Raw genomic sequence first — 19,414 nt, 5'->3', positions numbered from 1 at the left:
TCTCAAGAATGATAATTTAGGCCTTGAAATTATTTTTCCGAAAATTTTCTAGGTGATTTTGCTATTGAATCAGTAATTTGAGTTTATAGCCAATCTTGACAACTAATTTTTTTTTCTAGTAAAAGCTTCTAAATGAACTATTTGAATATTTATTGAACCCTTTTGTAGTCCTAAATAAGAAATTATTGAGTTGATTTTGAATACAATAGCTGTGATTTTGCAGAAGGAATGCCGAAGCACGCGCTTTTCGCCGCAATTCGCCGCGTGTTTTGTGTGTGTCAGAGTAAAAGTTGGGTTAGGGAGCATTGTTTTGAAGCTCATATGCAATTTGCTGCCTTATTTGTGCAGAATTGCGACGGGAAATTCTAGTTTTTCCGTGTATTTAGGAAGCATGATAGCCATTAGAGTACTTCAGCCTGTGAAATGTGTTAAATCACTGAATTCTCGTCTTTTCTGCAGCGCCAAGAAGGTTTGCAGAGAAGCGCGCGCTAATGTTTTTCCCGAGGAATTCATCCGGTTATTTGGTATTTTCAGCCCACCTGGCCCAGGAAAATCTTCTCCGGTATCCAACCGACGGGTGGACTTCACATTGGGAACTACCTGGGGGCGATTTCTCAGTGGGTGAATCTGCAAAATGCCGGCGAAGACGTCACGTACTGCATTGTGGATCTGCACTCAATCACGCTGCCTCAGGATCCTGCCGGCTTGAGGGAGAACATCCTGGGCGTGACGGCATCTCTATTGGCTTGCGGCATTGACCCGAAGAAATCCACGCTATTCCTCCAGTCGGACGTGAAGCAGCACGCGGAATTGGGATGGATTTTGGGCTGTCACACGACAATGGCTCGCCTTGGGCATTTGCCGCAGTTCAAGGAGAAATCGGCGAAGGTCAAGGAAATCCCGCTGGGATTGTTTGTCTATCCGGTGCTTCAGGCAGCAGATATTCTACTCTATAAGTAAGACACACGAAGAAATCCCTTCTTCCCCTTCAATTGTTCCAATCGTTCCAATAACCGTGGAATTTGTCTCCAATACGGCCTCTGCATCTCAAGCATATGCAGTCTTGGCCAGCGTGCGACACATGCTCGATGATCTGCTCTGAAGTGCAGAAAATCAAGGAGAAGGAATCGGGGAGGACAAATATGACGAAATTTAGCATTTATTCGTGATTGACTGTTTCTCCATCGTAAATAGATTCGTAGCGTCTAAACGGTAAAAGCTAAAAGTCGTCGAAATACAAGAAATCCTTGTCCGCCATTTTGAACATTCCTAGAACGAAATTTTCCTCCTTTTCTCAGCTCTTATAGCATGAATCGGCTCCAAATTTTACTATACCATAACTGGCACTAAGACCTTTGCAACGAACCGCAACTTAAGGACTAAGGGTTCTGCCGAACCTTAAATTTAAGGGTCCAAATTTAGAAAATCAACATGCGTCGTTTGTAAGCTTGCTCATCACTCCATTCCTTCTTCTCGTGCAGGGCGACTCATGTTCCTGTCGGGGAGGATCAAGTGCAGCACCTACAGCTGGCTCAGCACCTCGCTAAGACGTTCAACACCAAGTTTGGCGCCACATTTCCGCACTGTCACGCTCTGGTGGCGGACGACTTGAGCAACAGGATCAAGAGTCTGCGTGAGCCGACGAGGAAGATGTCGAAATCAGATGCGGATCCCAAGGCGACAATCCTCCTCACCGACTCGCCGGACGCTGTGGTGGAGAAGGTGAAGAAGGCCGTGACAGACTTCACGTCCGCCGTGACGTTCGATCCGGAAAACCGTCCGGGCGTCTCGAATCTGATCACAATTCACTCGCTGATGAGTCAGTGGTCGCCCGAAGAAATCTGCGAGATGAACACGGATGTGGACACGGGAAAGTACAAGGCCAGAGTGGCGGAAGCTGTGGTGGAACACTTGACGCCCATCCGGCTGAGGATTGAGGACTTCCGGCGCCATCCCGACTATCTGTGTCAAGTGCTGGACGAAGGAGCTCAAGTGGCCACTGAGCTGGCAGAGGCAACGATTCAGACAGTCAAGGAGAGACTGGGACTGGGCAAAACGACTCATTCGCGGCAAGAGTGCAAGAAAATAGAGGAAAATTAGTAAAAAAAAAAGTATGATTTGTGAAGATAGGAAACCAAAAAATTGCTTTTACAACTGTTTAAGATGTGTTTTCTTAACCATTCAATTTGCATAAAAACGACGGAAATAACGAAGCTTAAATGCCGTTTGTCTCGGCTCCTAAAAACCATTAAATTCAAATTTTATGTTTCCAAACAAGCATGAAACATCAGGATACACTTGGGAAATGCCCGGAATATCCGGGAAACTCTTTTTCTTCTGGCCAAATATGATTCAAGGACAAATACAGTTTCAGAAAGTGTTTTAGTATTTTTCTTTTCTCATTCCGAGCTAATATAAGGTGAATCGAAGGGGAAATGTGCAGGCGTGAAACATGCAATTCCCCGCCAAAACGGATGAAAGCGTTAATGGACAAGTTTCCGTTGGATTTTAAACCACTGGAATGCGCATTCCAGAGTGAGGGGAGTTTTGGGAATTTCCCCCTGTCATCTTTCCCGGATGTCACGCGGCTGTCAGTCAGTCGGCCAAGAACATGTGTTTGTATATGTAAAGAAAGTGATTTCTTCTGCGGTGCTGACCAGGGAAAATCACCCTTTTTCGTTCGTTTATTTGGCACAGAGGCAGCCCAGGACTGGGTCACGCGGTGAGAGACACGTGACAAGGATGAGCGAAGGAGGATGTCAGCACTTGGCGGCGTATTTCAAGGAATTCAACCGCGACTCCTTTCGCTTTGTCAATGCCTACTTCAGCGCGTGTGTGTCCAAGGAGGCTCGCCGCAGAAAGGTAAATAAACTCCCTCGTGGCCGCGAGAGCGCACGCACTCACACAGCATCCCTTGCAGGCTCTGTCGTGCCTTTGTTACGTGTGCGGTGGATCGGGTCCGCAGCTGTACGCGTGCCTGCACTGCATCTTCTTCGCCTGCCGCGGGCCACACTTTCTGGACCACATGACGACGTCCAAGCACTGCATCGGCCTGGAGCTCAGCCACAGTATGATCTACTGCCACATGTGCAGGGACTTCATCTACGATCGCGAGTGCCAGGATATCGCCAGGCAGCACCTGATGCGCGAGGCGCGCAGCCTGAACAAGAGCATCTCCTGGCGCCCCTGGATGCCCTCCAGAGTCGAGGTGGAGCTGCTGAGGAGCCACCCAAAGAGGCGAATGGTGACACCGCTGAGCAGCATTGGGCTTCGAGGCCTGCTGAACCTCGGCAAGACGTGCTTCATGAACTGCATCGTGCAGGCGCTCATCCACACGCCTCTGCTAAGGTCTGTTGACGCTTTGACAGCGAGTGGGCGGAGCATTTTAGTGGGCGGGGATGTAAGGATTTTTCCTTCGCTGCGAAACTTTTTTTTGCGACAAAGACGCAAAATTCAGAGCGTCTTATGGTGTTCCTATGCAATTTCGTAAGACAGTGTCATGTTTTCCACGTTCTTATGAATGAAATATGGAAACAATCGCTTTTTTTGCACACTGGAAACACTGAAAGAGATATTTGATAATTTGTAAAGTTTCATCAAAAAAAAGTTTTGTCATCATTTTGGAAAATCCTCAATTTGTAGCATGAATTACTCCACTTTCCCCTAAACAATCGTCTGCTGAAGTGTGCAGTCAAGAAGGACATTCTTCCATGGCTAATTAGATTCCAAGACTGCATTGACTTGTGCGGGAAATTGAATAAGGAAGTTCGAGCGGGGAAATTTAATTGCAATTTCCTTGCAGAGACTACTTCCTGTCGGAGAAGCACGAGTGCAGCATCGAGTCGAGCATGAAGTGTCTGGTGTGCGAGGTATCGCGTCTGTTCCAGGAGTTCTACTCGGGTGCGCGCGCGCCACTGTCGCTCCACCGGCTGCTGCATCTCATCTGGACGCACGCCCACCACCTGGCCGGCTACGAGCAGCAGGACGCCCACGAGTTCCTCATGGCCACGCTCAACATCATGCATCGCCACTGCAAGAACTCCGTGGACTGTGATAAAGGCGTCGTGCTGGCGGCGCCGCGCAAGGGCGCCTCCGATGGCGACGGCTCGATGCGCTGCAACTGCATCATCGACCAGATCTTCACGGGCCGCCTGCAGAGTGACGTGGTGTGCCAGCTGTGCAAGGGCGTGAGCACCACCATCGATCCTTTCTGGGACATCTCGCTGGACCTGGGCGAGACGCACCAGGGCTGCGGCCCGCCCAAGTCCCTCCTCGACTGCCTGGAGCGCTTCACGCGGGCGGAGCACCTGGGGCCCAGCGCCAAGATCGAGTGCTCGTCGTGCAAGAGCCACCAAGAGTCCACGAAGCAGTTCTCCATGCGCACGCTGCCAATCGTGGCGAGCTTCCACCTCAAGCGCTTCGAGCACTCGGACCTCATTGACAAGAAGATCTCCACGTTCATCTCATTCCCGGCCGAGCTGGACATGACGCCCTTCATGTCCCACAAGACTGACGGCCTCACGGACTTCCGGTACTCACTCTATGCTGTGATCAACCACACCGGCACGATGGAAACCGGCCACTACATCGCCTATGTGCGCCACCAGAAGGACGTGTGGGTCAAGTGTGACGACCACATCATCACCACGGCCACGCTGAAGCAGGTCCTGGACAGTGAAGGGTGAGACTCAGGCCGCCAGCTCAATGTTGCGCCCCTAAAACGCCCTCTCTCTCTCTCTCCCTCTTGCAGATATTTGCTGTTCTACCACAAGAAGATACTTGAATACGAGGGGAAAATCTGAGATCGCGCGTACTTTTAGTGTGTTTCAATGCGAAACAGTTTAGCCTGGAAACTTCTCTGGAATTGGCGTCTCTGCTGAGGCGCTCAAACATAATATATTTACAATTTTTAGAGCGTAGCGCATAACTGAAATTATAAGTAGCGTAGTTTTTTCTACATAATAAATTAAATTCAGCAATTGAAAGCCGTTGAATGAGACCGGCATTTTTAAATGTCCCTTCCAGCGGCGCCTTCCAGTGCTTTCCAATCGGTTCAGTTGCTTTTGACGTGCCAAAATGTAAACAAAACGAGATTTTGCGAGGAGTGTTGTTTATACGATTGAAAACGGGATTAAAAATGCCCAAAGTCGTCTCGCGGAGTATTGTGTGCTCGGATTCGAAGGATCAGGAGGAGTACAATGAGACGAAGCCACTGAACATCTATTACTGCTTGTGTGGAATGATGTCCTTGATATTGGGTGAGTTTTCCCTTCGCATAGGCGACGATCTCTTGATGAAATCTGTCTAATTCCCAGATTGCCAGATCGAGAAGCTGCCCTTGCGCCAGGCGGACGGCGCCAGAGTCATCGATGGCTCGCATCACGCGCACAAGATCACCAGCGTTCCGGACGAGACGACCTACATTCGGCGGCCGAAAGGGATTGAGCGACAGTACAGGATGAAGTGCAAGCGCTGCTCCCTGCCGCTCTACTATCGGCACAGCAACGGCAGCAACGTCACGTTCATCTTCAGGGGCGCTCTGGTGTCCTCGCGAGTGGCCACAGATAACGTGCCGACCATCGACGTGTTCCAGCAAGTGGCGCAGTCGGCGCCGCGGAAGATCATGGTCACGAAGCACACGAAGAACATGGGCAAGTTCAGCTCGGTCACGGTGTCCACAATTGACGAGGAGGAGGACGAAATCGAGGCGGTGAGTTGTCAGCTAATTGAGATCAAGTTGCTTTGGGAAATTTCCGGACAAATTACAATGGAATTTAGCGCCTAAGGGGGCGTTTTAAAGTCCTGTTTCAATGTGAATTTGAAATCTTAGAAGCATAATTATGACGGTTAAAATTGGTTGTTCTAGTTTGGTCGTTGCCGTCGTGCTTATCTCGCTAATTTGCTAGCAGTCAAAGCATCTTGTAGAATTATCTAATTTTGATAGCTAAAGTCGAGAGATTTCTAAGAAAAAAACACGATCATAAATGTGTTGTCGCGCTGAAAACATCAATTATCATGGAGTAAATTAATCCAGTGTTTGGATCTATGAGGCAAGATAATACGGCATTTGCTGATGCAACTGATTTGTGTCTTTTCAGCGCGAAATCGCGGACAGTTACGCGAACAATGCGAGGATCATTGAGAAGCAGCTGCATAGGAAGTCGGGCAAGTTGGTGGAGAGCACACAGAAGGCGGAGAGCGAAGCTGGCCCGAGTCAGAGCAAAAAAGCCCGCGGAACTCTTATCGATATGTGAGATGAGCGCAGAAGAAAGAAATAGAGATTTCACTGGGAAAGTGTTTATTGTGACCTCTTCTCCTTGGCCGAAGCGCTTGAGCGATAAAGTGTATGTCAGTACTTGACCAGAATCTCGTCCACTGGCTTCCTGTGGATGTCCGGCACCTCGCAGTCGTCCGCTGCGTAGCCCACGGGCAGCAGGACGAGCAGCTTCTCCTGTGCAGGTCGGTTGAGCAGGGATCTGAGCGCCGGGCCGCAGTTGAGTGGCGTCGTGACGAGGGAGTTGAGTCCGGCGCTCTGGAAGGCGCACAGGAGAATGCCCACGGAGATGGCGACGGAGATCTCGTTGTAGTAGTGCTGCTTCTTCCTGCCGTCCTCGCGGAAGCTGTAGCCCTGCTTGAACACCAGCACGAGGTGCGGCGCGTCCGTGAGGTACTCCTTGATGTGATTCGTCCTCAGCGGCTGCAGATCCGTCGTCCACTGGCGCGACATGCGTTGCGCGTAGTTCGTGTACTCCTCCTGCTCAATGATCTCCCGGATTTGCTCCTTCGTGTCGGCGTCCGACACCACGCAGAACGTCCACGGCTCCGTGTGAGCGCCACTTGGCCCAGTGCCTAAAAATAGAGGCGGCAGAGTCAAGAACGGCGATGTTATCGCGGCGGCGCGAGACAATGGCGCGCGATAAGGATTACGCAGACCACCAGCAGATTTGGTAATTGTGGGGGCGGCATCGAGTGGGGCTTTCCACGTGCTTATCGCGAAGTTTACTAGACATCTAGCGAGACGAGGGAAGAATATCGGCCCTAGAAACTCACCTGCGGCGTGAATGCATCTCTCCACGAGGCGCCAATCGACTGGACGCTTGCTGTACTTCCTGATGCTGCGGCGGTCGTTGACCATCTCGTAGAACTTGTCAATTCCTCCGGGAAAGGTCACGCTAATGCCCTTGTAGGGCCGATGACCCACGCCCTCGAGCGCCGGCGTAAGAACGTCTGCCTCATCTGCCGGCAAAGTTGTGTTAATTGAAACCAATTGAAATCCCCAATTAATCCAGTCACTCCTCACAATTAACATCATCCTCGGTGACCTTCTTCCTGGACTCCGTCTCGGATGGGTCGAGATCTCGCTCCACGGGCTCCTGGTGTGGCTGCTTGGGCTTCCGCGTGAAATTCAGCAGGAAGAGACTCAATCCGAGCGTGAAGAGCGGCAAGAAGTACTGCCAATACTCAACAATGATGTTCTTCTGCGAGAAGAGATCCATTTTCACTCACTTTCGGGCACCAAGTGAGGATTTCTCATGCTGAGGCGGTGGTTAAATTTGAGCGCCATGAACTTCCAGGGCTTGAGAACCGCTTGGAAGGCGACTGGCTGGAAGTTCCAACGCCACGAAACGTCATCACACATTGTTTTTCCGGCTGTTTCCAGGCATCTCTCGAGTGTGGCAGAGGCAAAGCTGCGATAATTCACGCCGTCCGTCCAGAAAATGCCATAGTGCGTGTGCCAGAGGCTGTTAAACTGTGAAAGAGAGCAATCATGCCGAAATTCCCGTCGCTGACGACAATCCTGGGCGTCGTGTTCATGTGCTACATCGCGCACTCCATTTGGGTGCTGGCGCAGATCTTCTCGGCACCTGTTTGCACACGCCCGCCCTGCTTCACGTCCATCCTGGCCAAGGAGGAGCTGCCCAAGCTGCAGATGGCCCTGTTCACCTCCACGACTAAGAACCCCATCACCACTGAGATCACAGAAGTGGCCACAGTGAAGCCCTTCGACTTCAAGGAGTCTTTCTCACGGTGAGTTCTTCACGGTTTCGTGGCGAAAATGATGGCGCAAGCTGAGATGTGTTCAGCTTGGATTTCCATCTCACTCTCTTGATATTGCTTTACAGTTTAGGTTCTTCGCTGTGTCGAAAATTGCTTCTCATTCTCTTTAGAATTACAAATATTAATACAGTTTCATGAATTTCACGTCCAGTGATGTTATTCTTCTTCTGTACTTAAAAGCGGCATAAAAATTATCGCCGCTGTGATAGTTTAAAAGCCCACTTTTCACCACTTCTTTCCAGGAATCTGAACATTGCTATCCCGGCGAAGACGCGCAGGAACGGGACACTGTTCATGCATGTGGTGTTGGCCGTGGACGACGGCGATCCGATCGTGTGGAATCGGCGCCGCGACGATCTGGCTGTGATCCACAGAATCGCGCTCACGGAGCACGTGGTGCCGAAGCACTCGACGTTCAACCTCATCACGGACGACGGCCAGGAGGCGGAGAAGAAGCCGCCGCAGCAGCGACCGGTGAGCCATCTGCGGACGCGTGTGCACTTTGGCATTCTGGCGGACAACATCAGTCTGTCGCAGCACGACATTCCAGCCGAGATGTCTGGCCTGGTGCGCGTCACCAGGCACAACGAGTACCTGCCTGTGTTCCAGAGCGATACGCTGAGGGACAGATTTGACGATTTGCTGCAGATCAAGCGCGGAATGGAGGCGTTCGAGCTGGAGATCATGTATGCGCCGCTGGGAATCGGCAAGTTCCGGCTGATTGCGCACGTGAATCACGCCATGCGCTCGCTGGAGGCGCTGGGCTTCAGCAAGAAGGACATTGACGAGGTGAAGGGCATCTTCTCGGACACAAACGTGTACATCCTGTGCGGCACGGTGTTCGTGGGCAGCATTCACTTGCTCTTCGACTTCCTGGCCTTCAAGAATGACGTGAACTTCTGGCGGCGCAAGCGCAACTACGCCGGCTTATCGGTGCGCACGGTGCTGTGGCGCGGCTTCAGCCAGGTGATCATCCTGCTGCACCTGCTGGACGAGAAGACGTCCATGATCGTGCTGATCCCCGTGGCCGTGGGCACGCTGATCGAGCTGTGGAAGTGCAAGAAGATCCTGCGCGTGGAGTTCAGCCTGCGGCGCGGCTTCACGGTGCGCCAGGAGACGGAGAAGCGCGTGGAGAGGCTGACGAAGGACTTCGACAAGCAGGCGATGCGCTACCTGAGCTACCTCCTCTATCCGCTGTGCGCGGCCGGGGCGCTGTACTCGCTGCTCTATCAGTCGCACAAGAGCTGGTACTCGTGGGCCATCAATTCCATGGTGAACGGCGTGTACGCGTTCGGCTTCCTCTTCATGTTGCCGCAGCTCTTCATCAACTACAAGCTCAAGTCCGTGGCCACGCTACCGTGGCGCTCGTTCATGTACAAGGCCTTCAACACGTTCATCAACGACATCTTCGCCTTCATCATCACGATGCCAACGGCCCATCGGCTGGCGTGCTTCCGCGACGACGTCATCTTCGTCATCTACCTGTACCAGCGCTGGCTCTATCCGGTGGACAAGAACCGCGTGGACACGTCTGAGCACATGGACGAGTACGAGGAGGAGCGGCGGGACAAGAAGAGTGACTAGAGTATTTGGCGCGCGTGTGTGAATTCAATTGATCGATTTGTTGGTCGGAAATTAAGTAATTTCCGGGATTATTAGCTTCACTTTGAATAAATTTACACCAATGCATCCCCGAATTGTATCAATTCTCGATGGTTTCGCCCCATTCTACGCGCGAGGAATTGATGATGACAAGACAAACTGCACTGCTAGGAAAAAAGGCCTCTCAGACAAAAGAGAGACCAATCAATCAATCATCTTAATCGCTTTTCTCGAGGGTGCGGAAAACTATTACATTTCCTCGGCGCTCTTCACTCTGGCACTCGCTGTATTCCGTGGGTGGTGAAAGTGGGTGTTAAATGCGTGGAAAAGACCTAAATATTTCCCTTAAATCAAACACAATTTAACACTGACTTTATAAATACATGTAATGATACTGTCGCTGTCAGGAAAATAGATCCACCTATTCTTAAAGGAATGATAATTTCTAGAAGAAATAATAATTAAAGTGTCTAAAATCGGTTAAAAGATTTGTAGTTTTAATTTTTTTTTTGTATATTAAAGCGTTTAATCTCAGAAGAGATAATTAATTTTGGCGGAAGATTAAAAATCGCATTCATTGAGTTTATTTTTCTCCGTTGTACACGTCTTATTTCTGTTTTTTCTCAATCTTAAAATCTTCAATTTAATCCGAACAAATGGAATTTAAATAAGAATTTCTGCATGAGATCTATTTTTCCTGACTCTACTGTACATAAATCCAATAAATATTGCAGAAAACCAAGTCGAAAACGCTAAGAGCGTGTCTTTATCCTTGTTGACTGCAAATTTACAATCATTTATGATTTCTATCACGCATTTTGGAAAAGAAGTTCCGAAGACATTTGACATGCTGGCATATCTCAGCAATTGACCTATTCACACCACGTGTCTTAGCTTTTGCGTCACATTTCAATCCTTTTGCCTTGGGAGTGAAGCCTGCGAGATTTGGGGCGAGTCCTCGGGGAGTCGTGCGAACTTGGGGTAATTTCTCAGTTGAGTGGAAAGGAGAGGCACGGAGTGATGGAAGAGAGAGCATCAAAGATCAAAAATATGCAATCAATTCCCATCGCTCGTACTTTCCCATCCATCAAGCAGATTTGTACCATTTTTAGCATATAATTTTCTCTCTCTCCCGCTGAAGCGGAAGAATCACGACTCTTGCGGTGGGGTTTAAATGTTTTGGGGTGTGAAATTCGGCGAAAATGGAATATTTTCTGCTGGCAAAGTGCAGTATTTTCGCTGAGGGTGGAATTAATGCGATGCCATTTGAGGGCATTTTCTACACTCTCCATCGCCAGAGTGGGGGGAAAATACAGTATAATTTCCAATTTTGGGCAATTTGTTATTGTTATATGATTGCGCCATAATCAATGGCAACGAAACACCCGTCCTGCTATCTGCGCTGCACGGCTGCTGGTTCTTTTAAAAACGGGGCGCCCGCCGCCACCCCCTGGCAGCCTGTTCTCGGGGAGAAATGCTGGAAATAAATCTAATGGAAGCATCGTTCAGCATCGAGGCACCCCCACACTATACATTGTCACCCCAAAATTGAATATTCTCCAATAAAATGCCTTATCTCTGGTGGTTGCCATGGCACCCTAAATGGCTCATACGCGCGCCCCTCGTCGCACCCTCAAGTGGATGGAGTTCCTCAGGAGCCCCTGAGCACACTGGCGGCGCTCCAAGTGGCGGCGCGAGCGAGACAGCCACAAGACGCAGCGCAGGACAGAGCGAAGTGGCGCACAGACGACGTCTCTGTCGCGCCAACAGTCCGATTTCTGGCAATGATGATGGAATTTGAGAGCCAAAAAAAAAGAATCATATAAGAATGTTTGACGAGTCTATGCTTGTCTCTGTCCAATGCGTTTGGCTCATGGCCTAGGCAGGGTCCTCGCCTCAGCAGACTGATATGTAGAGTTGCACTCTTCAAACCACGAAAGCTTACACTCAGTAGCGCAGTGAAGGCTGCAAATCAAAACTTTTTATCTTAGATTTTTTATTTTTGTATCACTCAATTTTATCATTTTTGTGTCAAAAATTATTTCACGATCTTTTCAGACACTTTTCTGTAAGCTTTAGTAATTATTTCCATCGCTAAACTAGTGGTTTTTAAATATCTGTCTGAATTTTATAGGATAATTCTTCGAACTGTCTATAATACTGTCATAGAATTACGAAATACAGAAGAATGAGATAGACGGAAAGTAGTTTATTGTGCAGTACTTTTACACAATACGAGTCATGTGAAATTTAGTGGACAAAACTTATGACATACTAATGGAAATTTAGCAGACATTCCATTGTACTTGGCACTACTGTGTACATATGTTTTATTCAAGGGAAATTTAGTCGTCTTTTGTCGTAAGACAAACAAATGACAGTCAATTTGGCTGCTCTGTGACCGCTTTGTTATGCGGACAAATGTACGAAAGTTTGATGGAACATAAAGGATTGTCATACGAATATCCACAGACAGACGTAGAATAATTATTTGCCTAAAATTTTGATATTTTTTATGATTATCGAAATGAATTTTCCTCTTGACAGACAAACGAATTGCGAATTGAGAAATTGGGAGGTAATTTCGGGAAAGTCTTCTGCTACGCCACTGCGCGCAGCCCATTTTCTGCGTCCGTGAGACTGGTGGAGAGATACAGCATCGCTCCCTTCCTCGTCATTCCAGTAATCCCCATCGCAGTGCTCGCCATGCCGTGAATGTGCATGCGGAGCGAGTCACAGTGTGTTATACTGACATTTTTAAACGAATGAAAGAGTCAATGTAATTACGGGGATGTTTGCGGGAATCCGCACTGATATTTAAGGAAGAGGAGGAAGATAAATTGGCTCCTTCTGTGCGATGGCACAGTGGTAGGCGGGGAGAGAGGGAGACCTTTCGCCATATTTTGTATTTCAACCCCGCAAGTCTAAGCAAGATACATTGCTGACAGAATGGGGGAAGAAATTGCCAGGACCCTGAGATGTGTGCCTCCGCCGGGGCCTCATTTATGTCTTGCGCCATCGATTGGGCAAATGTAGGAGTCTTCAGAGAAATTTCATCACACACCCCGGCAAATGAGATGGGATTACGGCTGCTTAACGTGTTTCACCATTCCTTGGCGTTATTAAATACCACTCGGAACACTTTCAATTCCAGGTGGATCTTCTGCTTATGTAGTCCACACAATCGCACTTTGCGCCATGCAAAATATTCGCTGCTTCTCGCTTTTTTGCGTCTCACTTGCTTGTATGTCATGTCAAAAGGCATTCTTCAGCTCATTTTCATTTAACACGTCGTAAATGCACGAAGATGTCTGCAACAACCCCTTAAATATGCTCATTATTACTTTATTTATGAACTCTATAATGGCATAATTCTAGAGAGTGAAACTTTGTAAATTAATTAAACTCAAGTGCATCATAATAATTAGCTTAGAAAACTCCCAAATCACATTAAAGAGACTCATATTATTCTTTTGTGCCGTATTTTTCTGGGATTTCATATGGCAAATCCGATTGCGCATCTAATTTTCGGCCCTTGTAAACTTTAAAAACATTGAACTTTAATCTAAAATTTGAAGTTCAGTAGTTTTTCCGTGTTAAAATTCTTCTAATATACTGAAAAGTAATTCAAAGTATTCCATGGAAGATCAGAAAATCACCGAAAACACTTGATTATTGATTATGGAAATGAAGGGTTGTGATATTTCCACATGTTTAGGAGACAAAAGGCAATAAATTATATTGGATTTATTACAATTTTCCACTTGAATCTGTATAGAATTTCACCCCATTTTTCCGCATCTTTCGCTGTGGCAATTCAATTATGCATGACCGCAGTGAAATGTTCTGCAATTATTGAAACAATCTGTTCATATTTTTGCTAAGAAAAAATTGAAAAATCGCTTATTTTTGAATTTTGGCCAAATTTGCGCGGCTGAAGCAAATCTTCCATCGACATGTCACAGTGTCATTCCTCAGGATCGACCCCTCTTTGGCCTGATGAGCGAAACCCCCTTCATAAATTCGAGACACCCTCGCATTGGCAGCATATTCCAATTTCTTCAAAATCAGATAATCCATTAATAATAATAGATAAATCTCTCCAATGTATTGCTTTATGAGCTTAGCACACAAATATATGGAGACATATGACTTGACTATAGCGCACAGTATCTCGATTGTGAATATTATTTCGTCCACTAGAGCAATTTTCGAAGGGGGTTGAAATTTCGTTGGTGCGCCTCGTGAATAGATTGTATAAATTGTGACAGATTTTTCTATTAAATCTCAATGTGCCGTGACAATTGTGTTTTGCCCTAATTTGTTTCGCTGATTTCGGTGCGAAGATTGCGTATTGCCAGCCGGGAGATTTATTAATATTAAGAGGGTTGCGGGCATTGATAAATACAAGAGGCAGGAAAAAATAGCGCAACATTAAGGGGTTTTCTGGGGGGTGAATAGAATTTATGAAGATTATCATTAACTTTTTGAATCAACTCAATCAAATGTGGGATATCGAGTTGATGGTTTTCGGCGTCTGAGATCAAGAATAATGCTGTGAATGGGATTAAGTGGCATATTTGGGTGGGTTTCGAAAGAATGTGCGGAAAGACAAGTCAAGTCAGGGGAGGGCGGGGTGTGAAAAGGAATTAAGGCCGTAAAGCTTTAGATATGATTTAATTTTGTCTCAGAAACGTTTATGATTGTGTAGTTTATTTTCCCTGCCTGACGAGAAGAGAATTTTGCTGGTGAAATCTGCCCCACTCTCTCCTATTTTTCATGTACTGCGATTGCATATTAACAACGTTTGCCATAGTATCTCAGAGAAGATGGCAAAGTCTTGACAATGCGACGCAGTAAAAAAGCCCCAAACTTTCACCGCAAAATGCTCGACTTCCTATCAAATATATAAAGTTTGAAATTGCAGCGCAAGGCTCTAGTATAAAATTTGCCAAGTACGTGCGAAATGAAGAGATATTAAGTAAGATTTCCATTCCCTTTTTTTTTGCTCTTCTATGGCGCGTCCCGAAGTTTCACTCAAATGTAATTGGCAACTTTTCACCGCCACATCAAAAATGCGATCCTTGGCTGCAGAAAAAGCCCCAATTGAGGTCCCTCTCGTTTCCCTTTTTCCACACACCGCACTGATGCTGCCGGAATACTTTGTGCTGAGCTTGCAAATCGCACTTACATGGCTTTCCATAAATAAATACATTTACAATTCATTTGTATTCATGATACGAACTGTCCCTGTATTTTCCATCCGGGCTGATACCACAACATTTTCCATGAGGGAGGTGTCACAGACGATTCAGCAAAATATTTCTTTAAGTATCTCACAATAAAACTTGCGCGAGGGATTTTCCACTTTTCCCTCCACTCGCACAGTCACAACAAAGAGGGACGATATTGCCCACCGAGTGTAATGAAATGTGCGAAAGGGAGGGCGCGAGAGGCAATCACGGGGGCGGCTTTTGGCGGGCGGGTGGAGAGAGAGAGAGAAATCTGTGTGTGAGGAAAAAATTTCCCAGTGTTGTGGGCGCGCAAATTGAACAACTTTTCCATCATCTTCAAAAATCAATATGGGACATGAAGGGGCCATGATTTCGCCCCATAATAGAAAGATATTTTCCAGAAATCACCCGAAATTGTATTGCAGGGTGAATTTTCGGTGGGGTCGCACCACCAGCTTTACTGCTCGGGCTGTTTTTGGGTGGGTTGGCGGAGACTATTAACGGGGTTCTGCCGCCTCACGCGCACTTCTCTTTTAATTTTGCCCTGCGAGTCATTTTGTGCGCCGCAAACACCCACACAAATTGGGGATGTCGAGAGGGAAACAAGTCCATAAAGAAGAAAACGAAATTCTTATGCTTGGGTGCTTTATTACAGAAAAAATAAATTATGGCAGGAGGTTTTAATTAAGTGCTTTTCATCTTCACTGCGTTCAAGATCTCGTGACATTGCGCTTAACGGTAAATCTGAGGTCTTTTGCATATTAGAGACAATGATAAAAGAGGAAAACCCATTTTTGTATAATACTTGCATTATTCGTAATTGAAACAACTAAAAAATGTGCAAAAACTAGAATAGTGAAGCTGAATCTGATCTATATTGAGCTACAGATTCCATTATGTCGCTGATCTCCGATTTAACTCGTGGTTTAACGCCAAATCTAAGTCTTATAAGTTTTTAGACGCTCTAACTAGTCACTATCATAGAAGGCGGTGGGGCAGCATTGCGCACCGGGGCACCATTGTATTTAATGTTTATCTAGTAAGAACGCTAGTTTCAAGTATTGTTTTTTTTACTAAAAGTTAGATTTTAGGGTGTTCTATCATCACTAGCCACAAACAGCCGCTTAAAATTATTTAATATATGAGATTAATCGTCTAAACAATGCTGCCCCGTTGCACAATGCTGCCCTATCTCCAAACATAAAACACTTCTTATATAAATATTTCAAAAAAGAACTTCAAAATAATTATATATTTTAAAGCATAAGTAAGAATATAATTCGAAATAAGAGTACTTCCAATTTAATGTTAATAGGTATAATGCGTTGGGAAGTGTTATTTTTATTGGCACCACTGTTTATTGGAGAAAATTTTACACCATCGGCAACGGGCAGATTCAGCTATGGAATTTCTAGACATAAATTACAAGAATTTTCTCTCTTGTTGGGATTTTTGTTTCCAAAAGAACCAATTTTCATAAAAACAGTTCAGCTTGTATGCACACAGCAGTCACCCTGTTGGCTTGCCCAATAAACTATCATATTTTCTTGGTTTACAAGACACCTGTCGCAGTGCTACTTAGGCGTGAGTTAATAAAATTGGACATCAAAGTTTTTTTTTGTGCGAATTAAAATTGGGCATCGGTTTTTATTGGCATTAAAATATGAAACTAATTTGAGTGGCCTTTTGATCCGCAAGGCGTATCACGCGGGGCGTAAAAAATAGATTGGGAAGAGATGGAGGAAGAGTGTGTGTGTGATGGTATTTGATAAAATTTCACATCGTTAGCGCACAGAAAGCGAATATGGCAATGCTTTATGGTCACTTTTCTTTTATTTCCCACTTCGCCTCCTCTCGCGCGCCAATCGCGGATAAATCAATAATGAGAGAATCACAATATGAGGTGGAATTAATTCGGAATCATCATCAGAAATTGGATAATGTCGATTTGGGCTGCGTGCGAGACGCGGCCCGAGAGCGCACTCTTCCGCGGCCTGCGGTTATCCTTATCATACGTGGCGGCGCGCGAGCGAGAGGGAGAGAAGCGAACAACGCATTAGAGGTTTCTTCTTAACCATGTAATATTATAACTATTGCAAACAGCTTTAATTCAATCGCAGGTCTGGGGAGATTGATTTTTAATCAAATTTAATCAATGGTCGTGTTGCCGGCAAGTGAGAAGCGAGTCGCCACCAATCGCAGCCCGCGAGAGGCGGCACCAGGCCCAATCTGCGCCGATGCCGAACTCACACAACGCAGCCATTTCGTACTGGCAGTCAGTGGTCTCCGGACTCTGCGGAGGGCACGCCTCTATTTTATTGATAATTGCGCCCCGCGCGCCGCCCCGGCCCCTTTCGCCACACCGAACGATTAACAGCCGGCAAGCGATATTTTCAGGCAGATTGAATATAACAGTTCGTTTCAGTTCTCTGTGAATATTCAATGTGATTCTCGTAACCGCCGCCGCGATCTTTTCACCAACTGAGCGTGCTATATACATACATAGTGCCGCAGTCGCGCATATTTCCAGCATTTGCACACACTCTGTAATTTTCCCATAGCGCGATTTCAATCAACAATCATAGATTAGTGGCAAATTAATATTAATTAAATGGAAGAAGAATCAATTGACACGCCAGCAATGCACAATTATTTATTCACACTCGGACTTTTGCGCGCGATAAAATGCATTTAAATGTCGTGTGTCGCGATTTTCTCATGTGCAATTTGCCGATGATTCACTGCAATTAGTGGCGATTTATGAACATTGGCGAGAAAGTTCGCATCCTCAGAAAAGTGCGTACAAATTGACTTCTTCTCGCGCTCATTCAGTGACACAGTGAAATATCATCGTTCGCCAACAATGGATATAAAAATATACCTGCGAAAGAAGGCGTGAGAAGAGAGGATATTAGATTAAAAAAAAAAAGAAAATTTGTAGGGGAGAGAAAAATGTAAGTGGATGGAAAGAAGTGCGATAAGACATAATTAATCATTTCACCGAAAAATGATTAATTAATAAAACATGGCGTGCTGAATTATAAATTTTCTGGAGGATGTTGAGAATGGCTGAGATGTGATGTGTAAAGTCAAAAGAAGGGGGCGAAGAAATGCCTTTCCGCCGGCTCGACTTTTCCACCCACGGAAATTCTATGTAGAATTTTGTGCGATCCATTTGAATTATTCATCTCGACATTCGCTTATTCACCACGAATTTAATTTTCTCGCAGTCAATTCTATTGATATTAATTCAAATATCGCTAATTAAGAGAGAGATAAATTTTGAAAAGTGTTTGTCGCTATCAAAATTAATGAAGAAATATGTGGAATACAACGGAAAATATTCAGATTCCATTTGGTATGATTAATATTCTATATTTGCTGGCCGTGAAACATAAAACAGTCCGACGGACATTGGAATCTCACGGCATTCAGGCAGGAATCATGCTGATTTTGGCCGCACATTTAAAAATGATCAGGAGAAAATTCTCACAAAATTTCATCGGAAAATATTCACAAATTTTTGCGTTGATAAAAATTCATTTGCAGAAAGAAAAATATTCGATTCTCAATTAAACAAATTTGGGTAATTTAGTTATATTTGAAATCAATTCGGATGAAATTTAATGTTTTTTTTCTATAAAAATTACCCAAAAATATTTTAACTGAAAATTCTATCAAGATTTGATGGTTAAGACAAGAAAAATGAATTTTTCTCTATCGAAAATATTGGTAAATATATGTTAAATCACAGAAATAATGGAAGAATGATTAAAAATAGGAAAAAAACCTATTTTTAAAAATAAAAGTGCGTAAGAGATATAAAATTAACCCCATAGCGACGAGAAAAATTATAATTTTTCATTTCCTGTATTTAAAAGAAAATAACAATGAATACTTTGATGGAATTTTTCACGAAGAGTTAAAGAATTTGACTCAAAGTCGTTGCGAAAAGCGTTTTTATAAAATTTTCTAGACAGAAAATCACTGAAATATCGGAATAATCTATAAACTTGAGATGTTTTAATTAGATAAACATACTTGCTAATTGGAAATGCAAATTGAAAAACAAAGTATTTAGTGTAATATCATTGCCATTGGCTCGAGAATCTTTTTATTCTCGTGCAGAGAATTTTTCCTTTTATTGAATGTATGACATTTAATTGGAGGATTAATGGAATTGTGTCTCTCCAATTATCAATTTTACATGCCTTGCTTCAGTTTGGACTGATTAAGGCCTCATTGTGTTCACAGCGCAGGCATTTCCTGCTCAAACACGAAATCACTGACAAGATTTTGGTCATAAATTATCTGCGAGTAACCTTTTGAGAAACTCGACTTTACACTCTTTTTTAGTGGGATAAAGCCAGTGTTGATTTAATTAATGCGCAAGCACTAAATCCAGTTTCGCCAGTAATCACACACGAATCTAATCTTCCGTTGGTGGTGTTTACTAAAACTAGCAAAGTATAAATTAATTAATAGAACGGAATATTAAATTAAATTTCATAAACATACAT

At 45.3% G+C, this 19,414-nt stretch overlaps 5 protein-coding genes across 5 annotated transcripts; 4 read left to right on the top strand and 1 right to left on the bottom strand.

Moving 5' to 3' along the window:
* Positions 1–284: 284 nt before the first annotated feature.
* Positions 285–2,354, top strand: LOC132266020 (tryptophan--tRNA ligase, mitochondrial). Its single transcript, XM_059766844.1, has 3 exons — positions 285–469; positions 535–956; positions 1,482–2,354. Exons 1-3 carry the CDS (start codon positions 392–394, stop codon positions 2,098–2,100), a joined length of 1,119 nt encoding a protein of 372 aa, XP_059622827.1. The 5' UTR covers positions 285–391; the 3' UTR covers positions 2,101–2,354.
* Positions 2,355–2,606: 252 nt separating this feature from the next.
* LOC132255682 (ubiquitin carboxyl-terminal hydrolase nonstop) lies at positions 2,607–4,979 on the top strand. The gene is made up of 4 exons (XM_059751800.1): positions 2,607–2,862; positions 2,921–3,348; positions 3,803–4,681; positions 4,751–4,979. Exons 1-4 carry the CDS (start codon positions 2,743–2,745, stop codon positions 4,800–4,802), a joined length of 1,479 nt encoding a protein of 492 aa, XP_059607783.1. The 5' UTR covers positions 2,607–2,742; the 3' UTR covers positions 4,803–4,979.
* Positions 4,980–4,993: 14 nt separating this feature from the next.
* LOC132255685 (STING ER exit protein) lies at positions 4,994–6,254 on the top strand. The gene is made up of 3 exons (XM_059751802.1): positions 4,994–5,258; positions 5,316–5,710; positions 6,099–6,254. Exons 1-3 carry the CDS (start codon positions 4,994–4,996, stop codon positions 6,252–6,254), a joined length of 816 nt encoding a protein of 271 aa, XP_059607785.1.
* An 86-nt stretch (positions 6,255–6,340) lies between these two features.
* LOC132255683 (iodotyrosine deiodinase) lies at positions 6,341–7,508 on the bottom strand. The gene is made up of 3 exons (XM_059751801.1): positions 7,301–7,508; positions 7,051–7,236; positions 6,341–6,849 (listed from the first exon to the last, which is right to left on the bottom strand). Exons 1-3 carry the CDS (start codon positions 7,494–7,496, stop codon positions 6,350–6,352), a joined length of 882 nt encoding a protein of 293 aa, XP_059607784.1. The 5' UTR covers positions 7,497–7,508; the 3' UTR covers positions 6,341–6,349.
* Positions 7,509–7,636: 128 nt separating this feature from the next.
* Positions 7,637–9,747, top strand: LOC132265665 (lipid scramblase CLPTM1L). The gene is made up of 2 exons (XM_059766417.1): positions 7,637–8,028; positions 8,301–9,747. The coding sequence occupies exons 1-2, from the start codon at positions 7,769–7,771 to the stop codon at positions 9,640–9,642; spliced, it is 1,602 nt and encodes a 533-aa protein (XP_059622400.1). The 5' UTR covers positions 7,637–7,768; the 3' UTR covers positions 9,643–9,747.
* Positions 9,748–19,414: the final 9,667 nt, after the last annotated feature.

This window comes from Phlebotomus argentipes, unplaced genomic scaffold (genome assembly GCF_947086385.1).
Source record: "Phlebotomus argentipes unplaced genomic scaffold, Phlebotomus argentipes genome assembly contig_5, whole genome shotgun sequence".
NCBI classification, from domain to species: domain Eukaryota; kingdom Metazoa; phylum Arthropoda; class Insecta; order Diptera; family Psychodidae; genus Phlebotomus; species Phlebotomus argentipes.
The sequence above is the reverse complement of the archived record's forward strand: the minus strand, read 5'-3'. Positions and strand labels throughout refer to the sequence as shown.